This window comes from Citrus sinensis, chromosome 7 (assembly GCF_022201045.2).
Source record: "Citrus sinensis cultivar Valencia sweet orange chromosome 7, DVS_A1.0, whole genome shotgun sequence".
In the NCBI taxonomy this organism is placed as follows: Eukaryota; Viridiplantae; Streptophyta; class Magnoliopsida; order Sapindales; family Rutaceae; genus Citrus; species Citrus sinensis.
The window spans coordinates 8,664,670-8,688,074 of NC_068562.1; the positions used below are offsets into that span (position 1 = coordinate 8,664,670).

General features: G+C 35.7%; 3 protein-coding genes across 8 annotated transcripts; 2 read left to right on the forward strand and 1 right to left on the reverse strand.

The window, feature by feature from the left end:
- The first annotated feature begins 66 nt into the window (after window positions 1-66).
- Window positions 67-2,890, forward strand: LOC102611238 (uncharacterized). 2 transcript variants are annotated; one of them, XM_006465633.4, is made up of 4 exons: window positions 67-502; window positions 1,209-1,319; window positions 1,419-2,367; window positions 2,463-2,890. In XM_006465633.4, the coding sequence occupies exons 1-4, from the start codon at window positions 287-289 to the stop codon at window positions 2,717-2,719; spliced, it is 1,533 nt and encodes a 510-aa protein (XP_006465696.2). In that variant the 5' UTR covers window positions 67-286; the 3' UTR covers window positions 2,720-2,890. The 2 variants fall into 2 exon arrangements, with proteins under 2 accessions (XP_006465696.2, XP_015387040.2); XM_015531554.3 differs by having other exon boundaries at window positions 363-502; window positions 1,188-1,319.
- Window positions 2,891-3,561: 671 nt separating this feature from the next.
- Window positions 3,562-15,409, forward strand: LOC102610725 (MMS19 nucleotide excision repair protein homolog). Of its 4 annotated transcripts, none has more exons than XM_025098217.2 (20): window positions 3,562-3,752; window positions 4,485-4,559; window positions 4,726-4,780; window positions 5,040-5,137; window positions 5,305-5,463; window positions 5,572-5,631; window positions 6,018-6,200; window positions 6,920-6,973; window positions 7,226-7,312; window positions 7,436-8,153; window positions 8,725-9,104; window positions 9,393-9,466; window positions 10,272-10,377; window positions 10,457-11,343; window positions 12,229-12,304; window positions 12,386-12,509; window positions 14,216-14,292; window positions 14,753-14,833; window positions 15,022-15,101; window positions 15,191-15,409. In XM_025098217.2, the coding sequence occupies exons 1-20, from the start codon at window positions 3,681-3,683 to the stop codon at window positions 15,222-15,224; spliced, it is 3,480 nt and encodes a 1,159-aa protein (XP_024953985.2). In that variant the 5' UTR covers window positions 3,562-3,680; the 3' UTR covers window positions 15,225-15,409. The 4 variants fall into 4 exon arrangements, with proteins under 4 accessions (XP_024953985.2, XP_052287421.1, XP_006465694.2 ...); XM_052431461.1 differs by having other exon boundaries at window positions 12,386-12,496; window positions 14,215-14,292; XM_006465631.4 differs by having other exon boundaries at window positions 3,566-3,752; window positions 4,497-4,559.
- A 561-nt stretch (window positions 15,410-15,970) lies between these two features.
- Window positions 15,971-21,455, reverse strand: LOC102610204 (protein PAF1 homolog). Of its 2 annotated transcripts, none has more exons than XM_025101435.2 (12): window positions 19,864-21,455; window positions 19,443-19,511; window positions 18,842-18,949; window positions 18,567-18,747; window positions 18,402-18,478; window positions 18,177-18,296; window positions 17,581-17,686; window positions 17,028-17,114; window positions 16,840-16,908; window positions 16,683-16,754; window positions 16,453-16,596; window positions 15,971-16,309 (listed from the first exon to the last, which is right to left on the reverse strand). In XM_025101435.2, the coding sequence occupies exons 1-12, from the start codon at window positions 20,718-20,720 to the stop codon at window positions 16,184-16,186; spliced, it is 2,016 nt and encodes a 671-aa protein (XP_024957203.2). In that variant the 5' UTR covers window positions 20,721-21,455; the 3' UTR covers window positions 15,971-16,183. The 2 variants fall into 2 exon arrangements, with proteins under 2 accessions (XP_024957203.2, XP_024957201.2); XM_025101433.2 differs by having other exon boundaries at window positions 15,971-16,327; window positions 19,864-21,449.
- Between the last annotated feature and the right edge of the window lie 1,950 nt (window positions 21,456-23,405).

Sequence of the window (23,405 nt, forward strand, 5' to 3'; positions counted from 1 at the left end):
CATTTTATCCACCAAGCACATGCCCGTGCCCGTGAATGTTGATTTTCGTTTCAAACTTTCTCAAGTTTTTTTTTTTTTTGTTTCTTTTTAACGAGCATAGCATTTTTCCTTTTTATTTGTTATTTAAAAAGTAACAGTGGGCCGGGCCTCTAGCCCACTGGCCCAGTCTCTTTCTTTAAAAAAATACTTGAAAAAAGAAAAGAAGAAGTCCCGCCTCAAAAACTTGGGAAAATTCAAATCAAAGCACACGCATTTCGAATTTCCGGTTCCCAGATCGGGGAGCGCGATGCCGCCGAGAACTGAAGTGAAACCAAAATCAGTAAGGAAACCGCTTCGGGATCTCCCGAACAACAATAATGGAGGGGGAAGGCTTTCGAAATCGGCGAATTTGAAGAAGAAATCGCGCAGCGATAGACAAATCGAAGACGAGGCACTGGATGATGACAGTACCCTAGACCGGCTCTTGCTCGTTCAGTCCGATCTGTCGTCCCTTCTTCAACAGGTATATTTATATTAATCATATTCTACAAATTTTTTTGCCGTTGCTTGTGTTTATTATGTCTATTTACGCTAAGGCCGCGTTTGGTTGCTAGGAATGAAATTCCCTTTAACTTTTATTTGCCATGCCTGATAGCATGTTATTTTGTTTTAGGTATTTGGAAGTGGAATTGAAGTTCATTAGGCTGCAAATTTGAGCTTAATCCTGCGGTGACTGTGTTAGGTTCTAGAATTTTTTAAGTTGTTCTTAATTGTCATGTGTTGGTCTTAATTCTCATGTGATTTCATTAGATGAGCTCATATGTGCATAAACTGAAATGGTGAATGGTTAAAAGATCTAAGGGGGATCATTGGCAGAGAAGCATTCTTTTTCTTCCTCCCCATTAAGAAAAAAAATTTCAAATTCCTATCTCTCCTTATGTGTTTGTTCTATAACAAAGGCGGTAACTAGTAAGATCTTGTTGGCTTTTATCGATGCATTTATCTCACACTCAATCTGGTTGTTATGATTTTGACTGGAGCAATTAAGAATTTGCTTCCAAGCACGGGTGTGCTCAGACACCATAGATTGTTGTGTTTGACGTTGGACATGGTTTAGATAGACCTCGTTTTATCACAATAATTTCATTTTCACTCTCATGATCTATATTATAAACATGGTTTACTGTTAGCTGTGGCTGATTGTGCAGAATTGATGCATTGAGTTGCAGATTGATGAGCTTGTTGTGCAAGCGCTTAAAGTGAAAACAATGAGCAAGCAGGGGAGAAAAGAAGTTGAAGCTTTCACAAGTGTCTTATCAGAAATGCTTTCTACTTTGAAGGTTAATTTTCTAATTTTCCTGTTTCTTCGGCCTATATGTTTTTTGGTTCCATAGATCTTATAGCAGAATGACCTGTAATATCATGTTCTACAATCACAGCCATGGGTCCCCAGATTTCAGAAGGTGCTCTGCAGTCCTATTGAGTCTGAGAAGCAGTTGGGAGAGTCTTTGATCAGTAAAACTGTTTCTACAACTATTGACGAGAATGTTTGTGAATTTGGGAGTCCAGAAGAAGTAAACAATGAGGACACATTAATCTCTCCTTCTCCCCTTGTGTCCTGGCGTGCCAATTGCACTATTGAGAGAGGTAGACAACTGTTTTTGCTCACACCTCTTCCTATGTCAAAAACACTGTCATCTAAATGCCAGGACCCATCGAAATCACGCTTTGAAAGGATAACTTCCAAAAGTACTGTTGAGATACCTCCTCCGTTAACTATTCCTGGAGATGCAAATGATGATTTGCTTGAAGGTGTGGAGATAAAGCCAACTCCAAGCAAACCTGCTGATTCTACAGTTGCTATGAGGGGAAACGTAATAGAATCTAGTTTTGATTCTTTATCAATGTTTTCAAAAAGAGACCAGTCGATGTTTGTTATGACTCCATGTTTAAAAATGTCCCCTCCTAAATCTTGTGTAATGCTTGAGCCCATTTCTGAGTCCTGTTGTAAACCCAATGCCAGAGACCGTAGGTGCACCCCCTTTCCTGTTGGACTTCAAAAAGGTTCACAATCTTCTGACTCCTCCAGTAGTGAGGATTCTGATGGTCTGGCTTTTAAGTATCCAGAGCTTTTAGGGATACGACAAGCTTGTAAATCTGGAATTGTTTGGAAAGACTTGGAAGCATCCCCACTTTGGAAATTCTCACCTCCAAAAAGTTGTGTTTTGTTGGAGCCAACTGATGAGATATCAACTGAAAAAGCTGCTGCTGATGATACCTTGCCAGTTGATTCTGGAGCAAAATTGCAACTGAACCCATCACCATCAAAAGAAACTGAAAATGATGTTCAAAGTGGCTGTCACCAGACAAATAAATCTCACCTCCCAGGTATTGTTTCTGTTTTATTCTTTTAGATCTAGTTTCATTATACTCAGGTGTCATACGAAACATGAATTTATTCAAACATTTCTCTTTCTGCACAGAACCTTTTGGAGGCAATTCAGCACTTATAGAAAGTACTCCGCTGTGGAAGGAACCCGAGAGCACATTCAGGACGGGCAAACGTCCTGGTGAGAACACTCTAAAGAAGGAATTGTGGACAAGGTTTGAGGCAGCATCTACTTTTGGGGTTCATTATAATGCCTCTGCAGTTGAAAGGACCACTCGTAAAGGATTTCTCGACATGCTAGAAGAGGCTTCTTGTGATGAAGAAAATTCGGTGCTTGATGGTTTGAGATGACAAATGTTTCTCTCTTCGATGTTCTGTAAATGCGGGTTTTTGTTGTATGATTTTGAAGTAGTCTCGGAAAATGTCTCTTGTCATTCTACCACATTGCAATAGTAACCCACTAAAACATACACATCGTGGAGCTTTAAATTGAAATGTCCAATCTTAATAATCTAGCTTGCTGCTTTTGCCTCTGCCCTTTTCTTCCTTTTTATTTCTTCACTAATCTGTTTTTATTATGAATTAAAATTCTGAAAGAGATCTTTTGCTGTTGATGCTGTTGTGGTAGTTATGATCTTTGATTCAGAATGGTTGATAAACTTTCTAAATAAACATTGGTCAAACTCTTTGCAAAACTCTCTTTAATGAACAAATCAATTGTGTTCGACGAAATACTTGGGTACTTTTTTTTTTACTCTAATATTTTCTTTTTAATCTTTTTCACGGGATTACTGAAGCATTAAATTAATTTAATTTTCTAAATGAATGTTTATCATTTTGTTTTAAGTTTTAACCAGGTATTGGAAACCAAAATTCATAACCAAACCGCAGAAAATTTGAAACACAAAAATCAAAGAAAAATATGAGAAACTAAGCACAGAAATAAAGAAAACTATGAGAAATTATAACTTTCTTCTCAACATTTTTTAAGATTAAGTCTAACACACACTCAGTTTGAATCTTAGATGTCTCACCTCTTTTTATATTTTTATTTTATTTTTGATAGATTAAATATCGCAATTCCAATATTTCAACCACCACTAGAAACCAAAACCCAAAATCATTAATCAGTAATCAAGGTGCAAGAAGAACCAATGACAAGAATTATGTAGCGTATGAGAAATAACAAATATGCTTGGGGTCAATTCACAATTTATATAACTTCCTTCCCAAAATCATTTTACGCTCACTCCTCCTCGGTCTCTCCCTTAAAACTCCCCAAAACCCTCCCTCTTTCTCTGTTCCCAAGGCAATGGCAGAAGCGAGTCAGCTGATTCAGCACATTGAGTCGTTCGTTAACTTGTCTAGCTCCCCGACTCACCAGGTTCTAGTTCGTTACTTCTTAATCAATTACTCTGCTTTTATTATTTTCATTTACTTTTCAATTCTTGCAACTTGATTTTGCATTAGTTTCGTTGAGAAGGTATTGCGGCATTAAAAAATCAGAACTTGGACCAAAATTTTGTAAATTTTTGTTAATTTCCAGCACACCCGGCTCTGTTTTGGGGGTTAAGTTTCTGTTTCTGTTCTGAGAGATGTTTTAAAAATTTGTACGGAAGAGCCGAACATGAACCGGCATTACTAAATTGTTTATTAAGTGAATTATTAATTGATTGATCGAGTCCTTGATCTTTTTTTTTTTTTCAAATTTTTAACTTGTTGCAATGGGGATGGCACCGTCGGAAGTGCTTTCAAATTGCCAAAAGTTCCTCTGGCACTGTTTATTGTCTTTGGTTCAGATAGAGAAAAGCGCTTAGGTTGATTCTTATGAGAAGCAGTTTGATAGGTGCCTTGAGAAAACAATTTGGGTGAGAGGCACTTGAAGAGCATTTGGATAGTACCTGAAAGGTGCTTGTTCAGAAAATGCTTTCGAGTGCTTCTGCAAAAAGTCACACCTGAAAGTGCTTTCTAGACTAGCACTCTCAGATGCACTGAAATTGTGTAATTAGAGTTATCATTTTGCACATGCATGTAAAGGACCAGATATTAAACCTGAAATTATGTATTTATTGTTAATTCACGTGAATTCATGTGTAATATATTACTTATCAATCAGAGTCAACTGCAGGCTGCAAGCTTGGATGTGATTGCTTCTTTATTGAAGAAAAATGTGTTAACTATAGAAACACTGGTATGTTTCACGTTATCACAAACAATCATATCTGTTATGCTTAGTTCCATTGTTTCTTCTTATTTATAATTATCTTTATTTTGTATTGAAGTGTGAAAGTGGGGTTTCGTCCCTTCTGGTCTTTTCTCTGTAGTTTTCTGTTTTGTAATATGAATTATGTATGCAGGTTAGAGAGATGGGTATGTATTTGACTACTACAGATGATGTGATTCGCGCAAGAGGTAATCTTTCAGTATGTTGTGTGGATATTGAGGTTTATAGATAGTAATTAATCGGTGTTGGCTTGGATGATTAGCATACAATTTTTCTGTTCCTTTTAGATAATTTCTGTAGAAATAACTGGATGGTCATTTAAATTTAATCATCTAATCAGCACTACAAAGTTTTACTATTCTAGATGGTCATTTAAATTTTATTATCTGTTTTAAATGAATCTGAAGTTGATGCTGGAAAATATTTGAACACTTTCTCTTTCTTCAGGTATTCTTCTCCTTGGAGAACTGCTTACACATCTTGCATCAAAGCCTTTAGATGATGCTACCATCCACAGCATGCTAGCATTCTTCACAGATAGACTGGTCAGTCTGGCATTTTTCTTCTGCAGCATTATCTACCCAAGATTTAATTGCATTTATTTACAAGCTGTCATTTTAACTAAAATGAACCCTTCTATATTTTCTGTTTATACAATGGTTGTTTGGATTTTAGTTTCAAAATTGAATAAATGATATTATACTTTTGTCAGGCAGATTGGAAAGCTTTACGCGGTGCACTTGTTGGTTGCTTGGCACTACTAAGGAGGAAAAGTAGCGGTGGTGTGATCACTACAAATGATGCAAAAGCAGTTGCCCAGTCTTACATACAAAACCTCCAGGTGCAGTCATTGGCGCAGCATGACAGGAAGGTAAGACAATTGGCCCTGCATTCCCCTATATATTACTGAAGAAACCTATTAAAAAAGTTCTTGTTGAATTTTTTGATGTTGCTTCACATTTTGATGACTCTTTCGCAGCTTTGCTTCGAACTTTTGGAGTGCCTATTGCAACGTTACCCTGATGCTGTTGTTTCACTGGTATTTTTTGTGGTCTCACCCTTCTTCAGTTTATACCTTATGAGTGAATAACATCTTTTGAATACCATAACATAAAAGAAATCTGAAACCTCCAGTGGTGGCATCTTCTGTTGTTTAATTGCAATTTTCCAAGTTCTGAATGACAATTAGAAACAGTGGAAACTCTTTGATCTATGGTTATAATGTTCTCTCTCTCACTCACATGAGCATGCACACGTACAACATATTCATGTTTGTGCTTGCAGACGCCCCTGCTGGAGACATTCACTTCCTCCCAGAAACATATTTCTCTTCGTTTCAGTTTGTCTCATTTGTCTGCTGAATTTCTTAGCTTATTTCATACTCTTCTGTTTTAAGTAACATCAGATTGCCTGTATGTGGTCTAGGGGGAAGATCTTCTTTATGCAATCTGTGAAGCTGTTGACGGGGAGAAGGATCCTCACTGCTTAATGCTAACATTTCATATTGTCGAGGTTGCGGCAGAGCTATTTTCAGATGATCTACTTGCTAATTTTGCCGGTGACCTTTTTGAAATTTTGGGCTGTTACTTCCCTATTCATTTCACACACGTAAGCGTAATTTTATATCAGCCATATTCTATTTTATCTTTTGATAGAATTGTGTTTGATTTTGGAATTGGCATATGCTATTTCAAACAGTTTAAATACCACAAGGAGAGAGTTTTATTGGGTTAACCACACTTAGTTTTTATGTGGGAGAATGTTCACTTTATATACCATTTTGTTCCCAAGCCTTCCCTTTGTTTGCACATGCTTCTGAGATTATTTGTGTTTTGAACTTGATATTTCATGCATCTTTTACGATTTCAACTTACCTTTTAAATTTTAGGATGTATGCTATTTTTCAAAATCTGCTTTGATGCAAATGTTGCTCTTTATGTTATCTGCAATCATGCACTTGATATGCAAGTTCAGCTACTATGGAGAGATGTGCGGTTCTATGTATCTTTCTATATCTATTCACTTTTTCTTTTTGTCCCCTGACTGTTGAATTAAATTCGTACAAATTTTCTTGATCAATTTATTCAGGGTCATATTGGTGCAAGCATAAGTTCATGACAATAACTTATATATAATTAGTTCTACGTGGTTACTTTTTCCTTCTATGTCATATACTAACTTGCATAAGCAATATTAACTGTAAATATGGCCTTATGTTATTGATTTGGGGTGCATTTATTTGATCTCTTTTTTTCTTCTGAGGGTTACTGTTTCACATTATTTTCACTTTGTTGATCTGGCCTGTGTGATTTTTTTGTTTATTACAGTCTAAAGCTGAGGACTTTGATGTGAAAAGGGATGATCTTTCAAGGGCATTAATGGTATGTGATGTTTTGCTGTAGATTATTCAGCTTTTTGGGAGGTTCTGTCGGTAATTATTTGTTTACTCTTATTTGTGCCAAAATGGTCTGTTCTTACAACCTTGCTATAAATTTTGACTACAATATGGAACTTTGGGTGATTTTTGTAGTCGGCACGTCTGATGCTGGAAACTTAAAATTTATGACTATGACCACAGTTGAAAATGCTTAATTTGACAGTTTCCAAATCTCTCTCTCTCTCACATTATGCAGGCAGCATTTTCTTCCACTTCTCTTTTTGAGCCCTTTGCCATCCCATTGCTCCTTGAAAAACTTTCTTCTTCGCTCCAATCAGCTAAGGTTGGTATTAATATTAATTTTATAAAGTTGTGACTGATTTTAATTCGTCAATATTTGCTTATTTGCCTTATCAATGTGTCTTCGGCATGTTGAATCTGAGTTACTGTCTTTATATGCTTGCAGGTTGATTCCTTGAAATACCTTAGCCATTGCACAGTGAAATATGGAGCAGACAGGATTGAAAAACATGCCAAAGCAATGTGGTCTTCTATAAAAGATGCAATATATAGTTCACATGAACCTACTTTGTCCTTTGCTTCAGAATCACTGGATGGTGTTGGCTTTCGGGACAATGTTATTTTAACAGAATCTTTAAATCTTCTGGATACGGTTTTCAAGCAAAATAGTGGTCTGTTTTTAAGTTGGATTATTGGCGATGAAGACATAAACTTGATATTCAAGTCCATCTCTAGTTTTAAGACTTACAAAGAAATTTCCCTGCAAAGCAAGCAGAAATTACATGCGGTCGGCTCTATCCTATCTGTATCTGCAAAGGCTTCCCCAGCCGCTTGCAATAGTGTTATGGAAAGTTTCTTCCCCTGCTTGATGCATCCTTTGGGGCTTTCAGTTGGAAATTCAACTCAGGATTGCTTTCCAAATGATGGTAATGTACTTAGGGGAAAGCTTAATCATGGGGCTCTTTATCTCTGCATCGAGCTTATGACAGCATGCCGAGAGTTAATGGCAAGTTCTGAGGAATTCAAATCAGTGGCTGCTCCTGCAAATGAGAGATGGTACTGCTTGCTCCAGAGCTATTCTGCTTCACTAGCCAAGGCCTTGAGATCTACCTTGGAAACAAGTGCCAATGAAGATTCTTATGAGACAAATGTATATTTTGGAGGTAAAAACATGTTCATTCTTATTTCTTTCTTTTTTTAACTCGTATATTATTGCTGCTTGGTCGGGCAACCACTTCTTTACCTGTATGTGTGAATATAAGCATCTTATTTCAGTTGCATACTGTTTACTCTTTTGTCACTCACTTAATAAATCTCTCCATGATGATTCGGGAGGATCTGAGGTGTACGTTGCATGAATTTGGATACCCCTGTTGGTCAGAAGTGGACCTAGATTTTTTATGTTTCTGGTCCTCAAAATCGTGTGCTCCATGATTTAAAAAGGTCATCCCTGCCTCTTGGGATTGATGTGTATCTGTGTGGGGTGTCCATCCGTACTTGTTTTCAGAAATTTAACCTCCGGTTATATTTCTATAGCAATTAGGTGAAGGAAAGCAAGGAAACTTCTGTTGGTGGAAGGAGAAAATTCTTGCATGGACATTGCTGCATTTTGCAATTGCAGATTTGATGAAGTTTTCTGGCTAGTTATTATATTTTTTTGGATGTCACTAAATGCCCTTTTACGTTATTAGTAAGTCTTTCTAACATTTTCTTTTTCCCGAATCAAATATACAGTGAAGGGTTTGCTGATTCTGGGTACATTCAGCGGAGGCTCCTTAATCATATCAAATTCCATATTTGAGAATATTTTGTTGACTTTCACATCAATCATCATCTCGGAATTTGAAAATACTTTGTTGTGGAAGCTGGCACTGAAGGCACTGGTGCATATTGGTTCGTTCATTGATAGATTTAACGAGTCAGAGAAAGCACTGAGTTATATGGATGTTGTCATCGAAAAAATTGTTTCACTGGCATCGTCCCATGATTTTAGTATGCCATTTCCACTCAAACTGGAGGCAATCTCAGAAATAGGTGCAACTGGACGAAATTATTTGCTGAAAATTGTTCAAGGACTAGAAGAGGCAGTTTGTGCCAATTTATATGAGGTTTTGGTACGTACATCTACTAAATTCTCTATTCTTTATACTGGAAAAGCTTTTCTTACAATGTCATGAAATGTTCTCACTCCTAGAAGATGCTTTTTCTGCATCTTTCTGCCATGTGTCTGCTTTTTGCTTTTAATAAGTGGATATGCCTATGTTTCAAATGCGACAAGCAGTATCCTTGAAGTTTGTCAAGGTTGTGATTTCACCAAAATCTCACAGAGGATGTTTCATGGGCTGCTTTTAATATTGTATGGCAAATAATTATTATTAATTCTTTGTATTCTTTTTCCATAGGTCCATGGGAATCCTAAGTCAGCAGAAGTTGTAGTTCAGCTTTTGGAATGCTACTCCAATAAGGTGCTGCCAAGGTACATAAGCTTTCCTTCTTTTCAGTTCATTTGATTTGACTGGTCTTATGTTAGACCAATAAAACTTATGTTAGGCGCAAATATAAAGGGGCAGGGACAGTTTAGTAATTTTTGGGGGCAGGGGCAGTTTAGTAATTGTATTTATTTGTTAATTAGGGCTCAGGTATAAATAATAGATTAAGGAGTCATTTAAGGTTTATGTTTTGAGTTTGTCTAGAGTTAGGAATAATTAGAAGTTTTGGGAGAATTGTAGGTCAAGATTGTTCTTTCTTTTGATTCAATCAATAAAAATCAACCCTAATTTAACCCTAAGTCCTATCATCTTATTAAAAACAATTGACAGCCATTTTAATTGCATGTTCTTCTCATTAGTAACCCAGCTGGAAACTGATACTTAGTAAGGGGAGCAGGGTATAAAAAGAACAAAATTTGGTTGTAAATATATAGAAAAAGACATTCAAAGTGTTAATGATTGCTTTTTATAGTTTTTTGGTTTAGGATAATGAGTTCTACAACAATCTTGGTTTTTTTTCAGTGTGTGGTACAATGTTTTTCTAACAATACAGGGTCGTCAAAGACCATTTCCTGCATCTGTGCCTTATCAGTCAATTTAGAAACTAGCTAATTGTTGGTAAGCTAATAGATAAACCGAGTCCTTCATAAACAAGATATGGTTCTCGTGAATGCTTTTTGAGAAATTTTAAAGCTGATAAGGTGGGTTAAATCTTTTTTTTTTTCTCTTTTGATGTTGTTATTTGACATTATTTCCTCCTATAATATAAAACGGTTGTTTGAATGGTCCCAGGATACATGAAATTGGAGGTTTTGAGGAAGTCTTACTGCGGTTTGCTGTAAATATTTGGAACCTGATTGAAAAATCTGTGACTTTCAGTTCTCAGGTCCATGAAAAGGTGAGACTTGTTCTATTTATTTTCAGTCTCTGTCTGCCTTCAGGAATTATGTGGTGCTAATATCTTCATGTTACTGCAGGGGCTTCTTGATGCAACAATGAAGGCAATGAAGCTTGCTGTTGGGAGTTGTTCTGTGGAAAGCCAAAACATAGTATTTCAGAAAGCCTTTACTGTCCTTTCATTAGGAACTTATTTTCCATTGGAAGATGCAGCATCCAACATTCCTATCCAACTAAATGAATTTCAGCTTACACAAGAGACATCCATTTCTTCCAGCAGAGAGGCATGGATATGTTCACTATTTGCATCGGTAATTATAGCAGCATGTCCTCAAACACACATTCCGAATGTGAGACTGGTAATACGTCTATTTATGACAACCTTACTCAAGGGTAATGTTCCAGCAGCTCAGGCATTGGGCTCTATGGTTAACAAATTGGGTTTAAAATCCAATGGAACAGAGGTGCACGGTAATTGTACCTTGGAAGAAGCAATGGATATAATTTTTGACTCAAAGTTATGGAGTTTCAATGATAGTGTTACTTTAAGGAGCAACGGTGGATTGGAGAATGGCAGTTCCATTGGTCTTACTGATATATGTCGCGGTGCTACAAATATTAGATCACTTCAAGTCCATGCAATTGCTGGCTTGGCATGGATTGGGAAAGGTTTGCTTATGCGGGGTCATGAAAAAGTTAAAGACATAACTATGACTTTTATAGAATGCTTATTGTCCAACAGCAAACTGGGTTCCTTTTCACTGGAACAGGATTACTCAGAAAACAGTTCTGAGTCTGTTGTTAAATATGCAGCAGATGCGTTTAAAATTCTTATGGGTGATTCTGAAGATTGCTTAAGTCGAAAATTACATGCAACAATACGGCCGCTTTATAAGCAACGTTTCTATTCAACCATTATGCCCATTCTGCAGTCTTTGATTATAAAATCTAATTCATCATTCTCACGGTACATACCTTTGTTACTGCTTTCTCTTAATAGAAGATACCCTGTTTTTTTTATAGCTATATGATTGATCTATGTCTGCGTCTAACTGTTCATTTTGCACTATTGCATTGCTTGTTGAATGTTTTGTACCAAGACAGACTGATAATTCATATTGTTGAACCTGTATCTGATTTGATGCTGATAGACCTCCTATGGAACAAATGTAGAACAGAATGCATATAGCATAGGTTTGAGTTTGTTTTTCGTAATGTTGTATCTTATCTATTATATTAAGCTTTGATGAGATCCCTGTTTTATTTCATACCATTGTATGTTTATTTATTAAAATGCTGCTCATCTAGGACATATCTAGAGCGTATTGGAATTAGTTGCTATTTATAGGTCTGGGTTTGTTTTGCCTGTTGCTGTTGGCCTATCTGTTCAAGCTTTGGTCTGACTCTAGTACATATGCACACCTAATTTGGGAATTGAAGGGAAAATACATTGATAAATACAGGGTCAAATCAAGAATCAACGAAACTCAAATGAACAAAAGCAAAAAGAATAATGCCATGAAATATTGCATCTTTATCTCATGATTTTTCAGCTCCATATTCTCAAACATCATGTTATCCTATCCCTTTATATATATATATATATCTCTTATACAAGCAGAGAGCTCTCACTGACCATCCTGTCACTACCCTTGGACTTACTGATGCAAAGGCATTAGATCACATCATGATAATAATCATAATTCCCTCATGACATAATTAATTAACCTGTAGTATTAATTGGAACTGATGTGAGTTTCTGCATCTTGAACAAACGTTTATTGCCCAAGTTTTGATTCAAAGGCATATTTCAACTATTTAATCTATTACCGAAGGTGGTTTTTGATTGCAGATCAATTCTGTGCCGAGCTTGTGCACATATTATATCGGATACTCCCCTAATTGTTGTCTTGAATGATGCCAAAACGGTGAGAGCCGATATATCCTAGACTTTCTTATGTTGTTGTGCTGTTCTTAATTGTACTCAAGCAGTATATTTATTCTTGCAGGTAATCCCAATACTGATGGATGGTTTATCCATATTAAGTAATGATGTTTCAGATAAAGATATTGTGTACAGTCTCCTGCTTGTGTTATCTGGGATACTGACAGATAAAAATGTTAAGACTATCGGTATGTTTTCATTTTCCGAATTCAAAATTTCTCTTTTCTAGAGCATATTGGAGTTGTGACTTTCTATAATACCTAGTAATTGGTCCACAGCTGGACTACGCCAATCATTTTGCCATTACAAATGTTAGATATTTCTTGTATGAAGAAGACCAGTTTAGAGTTTAGTCATTTTTAAGTTTCTTAAGATAGATTTCACGGGTCAGAGGGTTGGATGTTCCCAACTGACTACCCATTTTAGGGCCGGGGTGGGGCGGATCCATGGTCCTGGTGGGTAGGGGTGGACACGGTTCAGTTCAGTTCCGAATTGAGCTGAACTGTTTGAAATTGGTTATTTCTCTCAAAAACCCAAATATGAACCGAAGCTAAAAGAATTGAATTAAAACTGAACAGTTCGGTTTGGTTTGGTTTATTCAGTTCTAGGCCTATTGGGCATATTTATGCTTTTTTCAATTTGTAAACCTAGTTGAGTTGTTCTCCAGGATGCTTCGTAAAATGTTTCTAAAAAACAATCTCAAAAGAATTTTTCTTTTTCTGCCCCCATTGATCTTTTCCTCTTGTACTTCATGATTGACCTCTTGTACATCATTATCATTGTCTTCCTTCCTATACATATACGACAATCATAATATCAATTAAAGCCTATACATAAACTGCCATAGAGAAATCACAGCCAACATGCCCAAAAAACCCAACTATCAATATCAATTATTTAATGCCAAAATTTCTCAGTAAATATCATATGTGAAACTATTTGTGGCATCCAAAATTTCATATTTATTTTGAATAAACCTCAATAGGAGGAAACTTAATATACTAAAAACATGCTATTAAACTCACTTTAAAACTGTAAATCTCTACAACAAGAGTTAATATAATAGTTAAGCATCAATATAAATCGCCAATGGAAAGTACTGAAGAAACAAAATTGCAACATCCAAACTATCAAGCACAGTCGGTGGTGTACGGTGCTGATAACGGAACAGCAACGGCACACATGCAGTCGACCACGAACGGCAGCTGGAAGGCAGAAGCTGTTTCCTGTTGAGCATTGGCCAGTGAGCAGAGCATATTAGCAGCAATGGTGGCCGATGAACAGAACAGATTAGCAGAAGCATCTGTTCTTGCTTTCGGTGGGGGGTTGGTCGTTGTGGTTAGGGTGAGCCGGTGAAGTGATTTGATTTTAGTGGTGACAAATGATATGTATATATACTAGTAATTAGGTGTGTTCAAGTCTATTGTATACAAAATTACTGAAATATTCCATTTTTTGGTTTGGTTATTCGGTTCGGCAGAGTGAACCTAAAACCGAACTCGAATTACTGTTTTTCCAATAAAATGGGGTTTAGGTTATTTTTAAGATTTAGAACCGAACTGAACTGTACGGCTTTGTCAGGGCCGCGGGTTTTTGCCCACCCCTCTAGGTCGATGCAGGAGTGTGGATTATCATAAAAAGGAGAGGGAGATTTCAGCAAGAGCAACATTTTATCAAAGCTTCTCAAGGGATCTGGTCATTAGCCATTTGATTTTGTCATAGAGACATTGTTTGTTTATCATTTGCTATCCTGACCTGCTGATACCTTTTTGAAGAATGAAAATTATCATTTTTTTCCTAGACAAGTTATGCATGCACTATTCTATCATTTTCAATTTTCAAATGGCTCTTCGCCTAAGTGTTTCATGTTCAAATTTTGTACTTATTGTTGCAGGACAAGAAGCAGTCATAGAGTGTGCTCATATTATCATTGATCATATTATCAAACTTATTTCTTACCCTCATATGATGGTGAGATATTTATCTGAAAATAACTTTAGTTATGCTGACTCGTTTCCTTGATTTCATTGCTACTGATGGCATTCTGGTGGTTTGATTATTTTTCTTCCCATGTTAATGGCATCCTTATCCTCTTGATTGTAATAACAGCTTCTCATGGAAGTTTCCTTCATGGTTACTGTTCATTTCATAAAATGAGGCTATATGTAGAGAAACTTAAGAAAGCATGCTGGATAGTATTTTAGTGGCTTTACATTTTATCATCTAGAATCAAGCCAAAGTATGCAATGCATAAATATTGTTAACCTGCACTCAACTACTATGTAGTATTCAAAGAAATTATTAGATGAAACTTACAAAGTAGCCAACTAGCCATACTGCAGAAATACTGAGCGGTTTTGTCCTGCAGTGAATTGGATAATATTGACTAGCAGGGATAATTAAGTTACTGAATGCTTTTTAACATTTTCAGCTTGTTCGAGAGACAGCAATTCAGTGTCTTGTGGCCATGTCTAAACTTCCTCATGCACGGATCTATCCCATGAGAAGAGAGGTTAGTTAAGATCCCAATAATCAACAGTGCAGCTGTAAAATATTATAGTTATTTGTATCCATTTACTCTGCAATCAGTTGCAGTAAAACTAGAAATTTTCATTTCATAGATATCTATAGTCAATCCATTAGTCCTATAGAACTCATTGTTCTTATCAGTTGACATCATCACCCCCTTGTATATGTTAGGTACTGCAAGCCATATCGAGAGCTCTTGATGATCCAAAGAGAGCTGTTCGTCAGGAAGCTGTTAGATGCCGGCAAGCATGGTCCGTGTTTTAGATCCATCTAATGCTGTTGTTTTACTCTTCACTTGTGATTTTACTCATGGCCTGTATTTTTGTTGATCATCAAACAGGGCATCAACTGCATCAAGAAGTCTTTATTTCTGAAGGTCGCAAAGTTTATCCATGAAGGGTGAATCTGGAGATTGTTTTAATCATGTTTCACAGTGATTTTTTTGGTGTAAACTTATTTCTAAATTATCATAGGCATAATGTAAATATTCAAGCTGTTCGCAAGGTTTTCTCATGTTTCATTACCTATTTTGATAATGCAAAATTTCCAGTTGTATTCATTTGGTGTGACGACGGATCTCGTTTAAATTTGCAAAAAATATACATTGGTCCAATCACTTCCTGATTGTGAGTGGGAGTAACCCTGCTTTTAGGTGAAGTAATTACGAACTTTGCAACTATAAAATAGAAATTAATAATATATAATCACTATAATTTTTAAATAATAATTTTTAAAAAATAATAAATATGTTAGAAGCATTTCATGAAATTAAATCATCTTAATTTTGAAATTATGGAAGTGGCAAACACTTTTATATAATAATTTTAAAATAATTTTTCATAGAATCAAATCATCTTTAACTTTCAAGTATGGTAACTAAGTGTCAAACACTTTCATATCGACTCCATCGTAATGTAATTCTACATCTTTTAGTGTTAAGGTAAATCTTAATTACACATGATCGTCATCCTCGGTCTTTCAAGATTTGCCTAAATGCGATGCAAGTTGCTGTCTGTTAGATGTTAGAATATAGATCCACAATGTTGTAAAAGGTGCAGAACCATTGAAACGAACTAAATTAAATATAAAGGTTTACCCAAAAATAAAAAAATAGAAAATGTTGATCAAAAGACAACTGAAAGACTATATATGTGTATGTATTAATAACTGAACAATCTGATTGTTTCAAAGACAACATTACAACTGCATGTTGAAGGGATGCCTACTATATCCAACATTTTTACAGTTTCTAATGTCATTTTCCGCCTCTCATGCTATCAAAGTAAAAACCTAAAACCAACTCATTTTATCTCTATCCAATGGATCACGGCAATCAATCATACATGTCATCTTCTGCTCCACTTGATTGATAGGGGTCTTGTTGCCGTGAACCATTATGTGATCTTTCAAGATCCTCTTGGGAATCTACCCTTCCCATCTTTGAACTCGAACTGTTACCCTTTGAATTTGAATAAGCCTGAAGGTATCAGCACATAAAAGATGCATGCAAACAAACAAATAAATATATGAATGCTCTGATTATTCGAACTTCAGATAAAAAAAACACTATAAAATACTTGTATAAAATAGTTCTTAACATACCCCTTGCTCCTTCAATTCTATTGCAGTTACATTCGCTCTTCGCCTTACAGCAATACTTGAAGGAATGGGAAAATGTTCGACTTCGTCATTAGATCTTCCCTCTATTGCCCTCTTCTTCCTCAAATTAAGCTTTGTGGGCAGAGGCTGCATCATGATGAGAACGTGTGAGTAACAGAGAAATCAATAGAAAACATGTACATTGAAAATAGAAATCCAATTTAAGTGCATACCACGTAGCGAGCTTCATCATCATCAAACGAAACAAGGTATGTGGTTGGGTCATCTGCATCATCACCCCGCACCTGTTGAATTGACAAAAGGCTTGTGTTAACTAAAGAATCAAAACAATAGTTTGCAAAATAATGTTTAAACAGTAATTGTACATACATCCCAGTGGTACTCGCGAACCCAAGAAAATGAGACGTCTTCATTCTCATCATACATATCCTTTGATAGCTGCCACCATATACAAGAACCATTAATAAACCATCGATTGGCATAGATAGACATCATAAATAAATTTAAACCACAATAACAGTTCAAAGATACAATATGGGAAATCGAAGAGTGTCTACCTCATTTACAGAAGGGACCATATACGCCAAGAATTTCTCTGGGTTAGCAGAATCTGAGCCTGTTGCCACATAACTTTTCATAATAGCCTGTGATATAAGAGATGAGAACATCAATATATGCTTCATCGGCCACTATAGGAAACAGAAGTAAAAGGCAAATATTCATATGTTTTCCCCAACTTCAACAAATCAATAACATATTTAGCTGTTAAACATCCAATTAATGGTTGCGGCATGCATTCTTTTCAATTGTATGTGTGTTGCACAGGGGTGAGCAATTAAAATTTCCCATTAAATTGCATTCCACGCAGTAAAGTATATCCAGCCATTGAGTAGTGTTAACTGACCTTACATTATATAAAACAACAAGGTGAGATAACAACGTAGTTTCAGCAACATTCCAGAATGTCTCATTCATTTTCTCAATGCGCTAAAACTTCTTATGAGTAAACATCCACGCTTTAAGCTTTTCTAATGATTGATTTGATTTTTTTACCAACACTTATTCCTTTCATTACATCTATGCAACAAAACTTATTTATAAATAACTGACCCGTGATTCGTGGGCATCTCGAACAGATTTGTCCATCTTGCTGTAGATTTCAGAATCCGCTGTGGGAGCACCATCAAATGTCGCTGCAACAAATTGATCATCATATCTGGCAAAAACAAAGCTCAAGATGATCATGAACACGAAGGGATGCACACTATCATCGGAGACTAAATTGTCAAGGTCATGTCCAATCAGTCATCAACCAACTCCTCCATTACAAATAGTTTGTCAGTCCATAAACAATATTTAAAGTAGAGGATTTCTTCACTTTATTAGAACAGCTAATTCATTCATATTTCCAGAGCTAGGCAAGCTACAAAAAAATTCACAACAGACTCAACTTCTTGTTTTATTTACTTGCTACTTGAAATGCGGTGCTTCAGTATCAATGATATGAGGTGCAAACAAGGATGAGGTTCTCATCAATTCAGCAATAAAAGGTTCTATTTCTGGTTTTAAATTTTAATATGGCTAAAATATATCTTCTTTCCCATACAGAAGAGACACTCTCACATGAGGCAAACCCAAGCTGCATCAAGATTAGACCAAAATATATTGCTCCACAGTAAAACAGTAAAAGACAAAAGGAGTCATACCGCTCAAAATCAGGTAACAGAGGCAAAATCTCAACAGGCTGTAAATTTTTATTGGTTGCGTGAATAGGACGCAACTTGCATGCCTCAAAGGAAGCCTCAATTTCCTTAATTTGTCTCTCCCTGAAAAGATCATTGATGATTTCAATAAAAAGAAATGGAAAATGATGTCACAAGTGTTTTCTGGTCTGCTTCTGCATTCAAAAGGACAGGTTCACTATAACAAACCTATCATTAAGGTTTTCCAATATGCTACGGCCCCCCTTCATTTCTCGCAGTTCTTTTGCTTGTTTTTCAGTCAAAGACTGCAAAAACGAATGCACATTGTCATGACATAGCCATCAGCAATGTTTGCAATACAATATCACAAGCAATATTGGACTTATCTAATACCTGTCTTGCTGATTCCATGCTAAGAGGAGATATATACTGCGTTTTGACTAGCCAAGAAACACCTTTATCCGTAGGTCGTTCTTTTCTTTTTATACCATCTTTTTTCACTGGGGTAACTACTTCATCATCTCGCAACAATTCCTCATCCTCTGGATCAAGAGGTGGTCTAACACTGGGAGGGCTAATTATGCAAGTAGACAAAAGAAAATCAGCAAAGCCATGAAAAAGAGTTGCTAAAATTCTTTAAAATAGGTAAAACAGTTCAGAGGTGATACTTGTATACACTAAGGTCAAGTAGGTCAAGTGGTATCCCGAGATCTGGCTCAACATGTAGTTGGGGCTTGTAATTTTTCTCCAACGATGAGAATGTGTATCTTGTAAAACTGCAATAAAGCATTGAAAGATTACCATGGTAAATTTTAACCAAAATAGGTCAAATCATAAGATCTGGATGCGTGAAGGAAACAAACTAAAACTTCTTCCTTTTCTCTTTGCTACCTCAAGCAGACCAAAGCTAGTTTCTACACTTCCATGCACCTTATAAGATCTATGCATTTGCCTTCAAATTAATGAGCATATTTCTTGTCTTCCACATAATCTATTTAGGGTATGACCTGCATTATCAATTTATATGTCTTTTCTTTTGCTTTATTATACATCATCTCATCTTGCTCCATGAGCTTTATTGTTGTCCTAATTAAGTCCACCAAGACCGCACCACAGTAGCCTCGTCAACCAGAATACAAGGGAATTGCAGCAATATACCTCTGGCTGGATCTTTTCTTATCCTCAAAATGTTATACATAAATACACACACACGAAATGCATCAACATAATAAGCTAATTAACAAAAGAAAAATAAGTAACATCTCATACCGATCTTTATCTTTCTTCAGCGCCATAAGCTTTGGCTGTGCACTTGGCTCAGGAAGTTCATTTCGAAATCTACAAAGAGATCAAAGGTTAAGATAGCATCTCACCATTAGAAATTAATAGTGTAACCACCTGACAGAGAAAATATTGCAAGAACAACATAGCAGACCCAAAAATCATCTTTTTTCCAATGTTTCACATCGCTGAAATCAGAGCATTGACAAGTCATATTAAAATGCCTTTATGAAACAAAATATAAGCACAATATTCCACAGGAAAGCAAACATCACACCAATGTCAAGGCTAGGCATAATTCATAGAGATGATTCTCTTTTAAGTATGTATTTCACATATCCTTTCCGCTACACTACGGTTCTGAATGATTTAATATCTTTGATCTTTTCACTTCAGAAACCATACTCACTTCAACTTGCACAAGAACGTGGTTGGCTTCTTCAACCTATTCTCAGTCCTCTCACCACTCAAAAGCGGTGCAGCTCTTCTATCCCCCATCCTTGACCCTACCATTGACCCATGCCCTCCTTTCCCAGAAGCCACCATCTGACTCTTCTGCATAACCACATTCTGAGACTCCTTCATTTGTAGCCTATGCTTTTCCTCCTGCCTATGCTTCTCATACTCCCTCTTCTTCCTTATCCGCCTCTCCTCCTCTGTCTCCACCCTCCCTGAACCCCCATTCACCTTCTTCACCCCAGGTGGTGGAACTGGTGGCCTGTGTTGCTTCGAATGACCAGGATCATGCCTAGAAACCTCCTTAGATGCCCTCTTATCGCGATCACTCGTTCCAGTATCTCTCCCCTCAACGTCCTTCGGCGGAGGAGGCGGGGGAGAACCAGGAGGTGGCGGGGGTGGGATTGACGAGCTGGGTGGCGGAGACGAAGGTGGTGGAGGTGGAAGTGGTGGCTGCATTGGTGGATACATTGAATTTTGATTATACTGATTACTTGAATAATACATTGAAGGTTGTGTCTGTTGTTGGGTTGGTGGTGGTGGAGGGGGAGGGGGAGGCGGAGGTGGGTATGAAGATTCCGGTGGCGGGGGTGGTGGCGGTTGTGCATATGAGTATGGTTGGTGATAATGTTGCTGAGCACCACCACCAGTATTACTATAACCACCCCAGTTTTGAGAGTAAGGGTTTGGCCTTTGTTGTTGTTGTTGCTGTTGAGGTGGCGGCGGTGGCTGTGAAGGGTTTTGGTTTGGAGGAGGTGGTGGCGGGAATGACGATTGCGGTGGTTGTGGGAATGGCCTGTAAGAGGCCATATTGATCAAAATTGAATCTTTGATTCAGAAAGAAGCAAAAAATCTAGCCTTGATTCAAAAGGAATCAAGAGTTTTTAAACAAAGCGCTACGCTGCAAGCGGAAGAGAATTCAGAAGCTAGATTCTAAATTATGATTCTCGGATTACAGTACCGAAACAAAACCCTAGAAAAAGAGAATGGGAATGAAAATCCCTCCGAGGTTTGAAAATTCCACTGGCCTAAGCTAGAGGCAAAATCAGATTTTGAATTCTGGGATGAATTCTTGAGTGAAATTCATCGAAACCCCACTTCTCGAAATGAATCTAGCATTCAAATTACAATTCTACTTCTAATTCTAGTTCTAAATCCTTGAAAATCAAACCAGACCCAAAATAAGAACAAACCAGAGAAAAAAATGAAATTTGATCAGTCAAAAACGTTGGATTCTCTAAAGCTTGATAAAGATTTTATAATGAAAAAAGAACAGATAGAGACAAATAATTTGCACAAATTGAGAGAGTTTCAGTTACTTAAAGAGTAGGAACAGACAACTTTGAATGTGGTGTGTTCAATTTTGGATTTGTTTTACAGGTCACTGGATTTTTCTCTTTTTTGAACATAACAGTGGTTTTTCGGGAAATTTCGGCCGAAACATATTTTTTAGGGCCGAAATTAGGCGGTTATTCGGGTTTCAGAGGGGGCTAATTGGGAAATGTATTTTGACATTTATTATCTGGGTTGTTTTATATATATTTTGTCGCCAATTATGGAAAAATACGAGAGTCGGATTTTGTTACTAATTTTTGAGGTGGGTTTTTAATGACAAGAATTATTAGGATTCCATAATTTGCATTAAATAAATGGGAGAAACTTATTAAGAATTTAGGTCCAATTTTGATTCAAATGTCATAAAAAAATTGAACATAAGGATTAATAGAAGAGCAATGTTAGTTATCACAATATTTAAATTTTAATTTAAATATTAATTTATTTAACATTTATTTATTGAATGATAATTAAATAATTAAGTAATTTTATAAGTTATTAAATTTACCATTTAATAGATGGGTGATAGATGACATTGAATTTAAATTAGAACTCAAATGCAAGGATTCTTAATATATTGTTGATAGATTGTAATTTTTTGACACAACATCCCTACAAATTTATATATTTTTTAATTTTCACAAAATATATCAAGAATAAAACTATGGTGCAACTGTAGTACCATATCACAGTTGCACCATAATTGGATCCATATATCAGCCTACTTTTTGTCACATATTAAATTACTTAAAGACTTTATAATACTTAAAAAAATTATAACAATTTTAACAGAAAAATAGTCAACACAAAAATAAATAAATAAATAAAAGGTCATATTCTCGATCCATTTAATAAAGCCCAATCCAATATCCATACACACAAACCATAACAATTTTTGTTTTACCATTATTTCTGTTGATAAATCAAAAAATGTTATATGGGGCTGAAGATCAATGAAAAAAAAAGATATTATTATTATCTCTACTTTATATTATTTATTTATTTATTTAAGAAAGATCTAAATTTAAAATTATCTAAAATATTTCTATAATATTACATCACAACAAATTTTTTTAATCAGTTAAAATAATACAACACGATCTATAAATAGATTGACACGATAGGACATAATTATTAATCATGTCAATTCATGTTAGTTTGAATACGAAAAAATCATGTCATATATGTGTAATGACCCATATTACCACCCTTATATTTAACATACATGTAGAATGATTTATATAAACATTAATAAGAAGAGAAATAATAATTATCTTACTCAGTATGAAAATACTTGAACTGAAAAAAAAAAAAAATAGTGTCAATACATCGTATTTTTTCTTAAGGAAGAAAATAGACTTACACAGATCGGTGATTTTTCATATTGTTGTCGATAAACACACCGAAATGAAGGGAAAGTTGAGAGAAATTATTCTACTGTTGTAACTCTCGCCGCCCCTAATATATTAAGAACTGAAATGATTTAGGGTTAGCTTCCTTGATCTTAGCGTATAAATATTACGATCTAACGGCCATTGTGACTCGATAAAATCATCTGAGCCGTTGATTGAGATATAAATTTGCTTCTTTAAAAAGTTCAAAATAGATAGAAGGTAAACATTATACGTGATATCTATCAGTCATTAATTTGTAAATATTTAACAGTTCACACTATCTCTTTTTAGACTCCTAAATATTCATTAAACCTATTAATTACATAATAAAATAATACATACATACATACATTAGTTCACAAATATACTTAGATAAAAATCCAACTATTACCACTATTCTTAAAATAATAATAATAATAATAATAGTGTAATTAGAGTACAACTGTCTAAGCTTGGAGAAAGTATATACATCCTAAATGACTTGAATTCATGTCTAAAGATCCGACAAATTGACCCTCTATTTGAGGCCCAATAATGAAAATTTAGCCCACCAAATGGACTGTTTCTCTTATTTAATTTTGGATTTGATTCCCCTTCTACGTTGGAACATAATTTTGATTTATCGTATTTTATCTTAGTGCCAAAATTAGAAGGCTGGAATAGGAGTAAGTGGGAAAGGTTATTGTGTATCTTGGTTGTTTATATTGAATTTTTTGCTAATTGTGGATAAAATGAAAGGGGGATTGTGTTTGTCATACAAAACTTG

Excerpts from the sequence above, each read along its gene's own strand:
- LOC102610725 (XM_025098217.2), top strand. The coding sequence starts at position 3,681 with ATGGCAGAAGCGAGTCAGCTGATTCAGCACATTGAGTCGTTCGTTAAC. Across the intron at positions 5,138-5,304 it reads CATTCTTCACAGATAGACTG|GCAGATTGGAAAGCTTTACG; the intron begins GTCAGTCTGGCA and ends TACTTTTGTCAG. Across the intron at positions 9,105-9,392 it reads CCAATTTATATGAGGTTTTG|GTCCATGGGAATCCTAAGTC; the intron begins GTACGTACATCT and ends CTTTTTCCATAG.
- LOC102610204 (XM_025101433.2), bottom strand. The coding sequence starts at position 20,720 with ATGGCCTCTTACAGGCCATTCCCACAACCACCGCAATCGTCATTCCCG. Across the intron at positions 18,479-18,566 it reads GCATGGAATCAGCAAGACAG|TCTTTGACTGAAAAACAAGC; the intron begins GTATTAGATAAG and ends TCGTTTTTGCAG. Across the intron at positions 16,909-17,027 it reads TGGTCCCTTCTGTAAATGAG|CTATCAAAGGATATGTATGA; the intron begins GTAGACACTCTT and ends ATATGGTGGCAG.
- LOC102611238 (XM_006465633.4), top strand. The coding sequence starts at position 287 with ATGCCGCCGAGAACTGAAGTGAAACCAAAATCAGTAAGGAAACCGCTT. Across the intron at positions 1,320-1,418 it reads AAATGCTTTCTACTTTGAAG|CCATGGGTCCCCAGATTTCA; the intron begins GTTAATTTTCTA and ends CTACAATCACAG. Across the intron at positions 2,368-2,462 it reads AAATAAATCTCACCTCCCAG|AACCTTTTGGAGGCAATTCA; the intron begins GTATTGTTTCTG and ends CTTTCTGCACAG.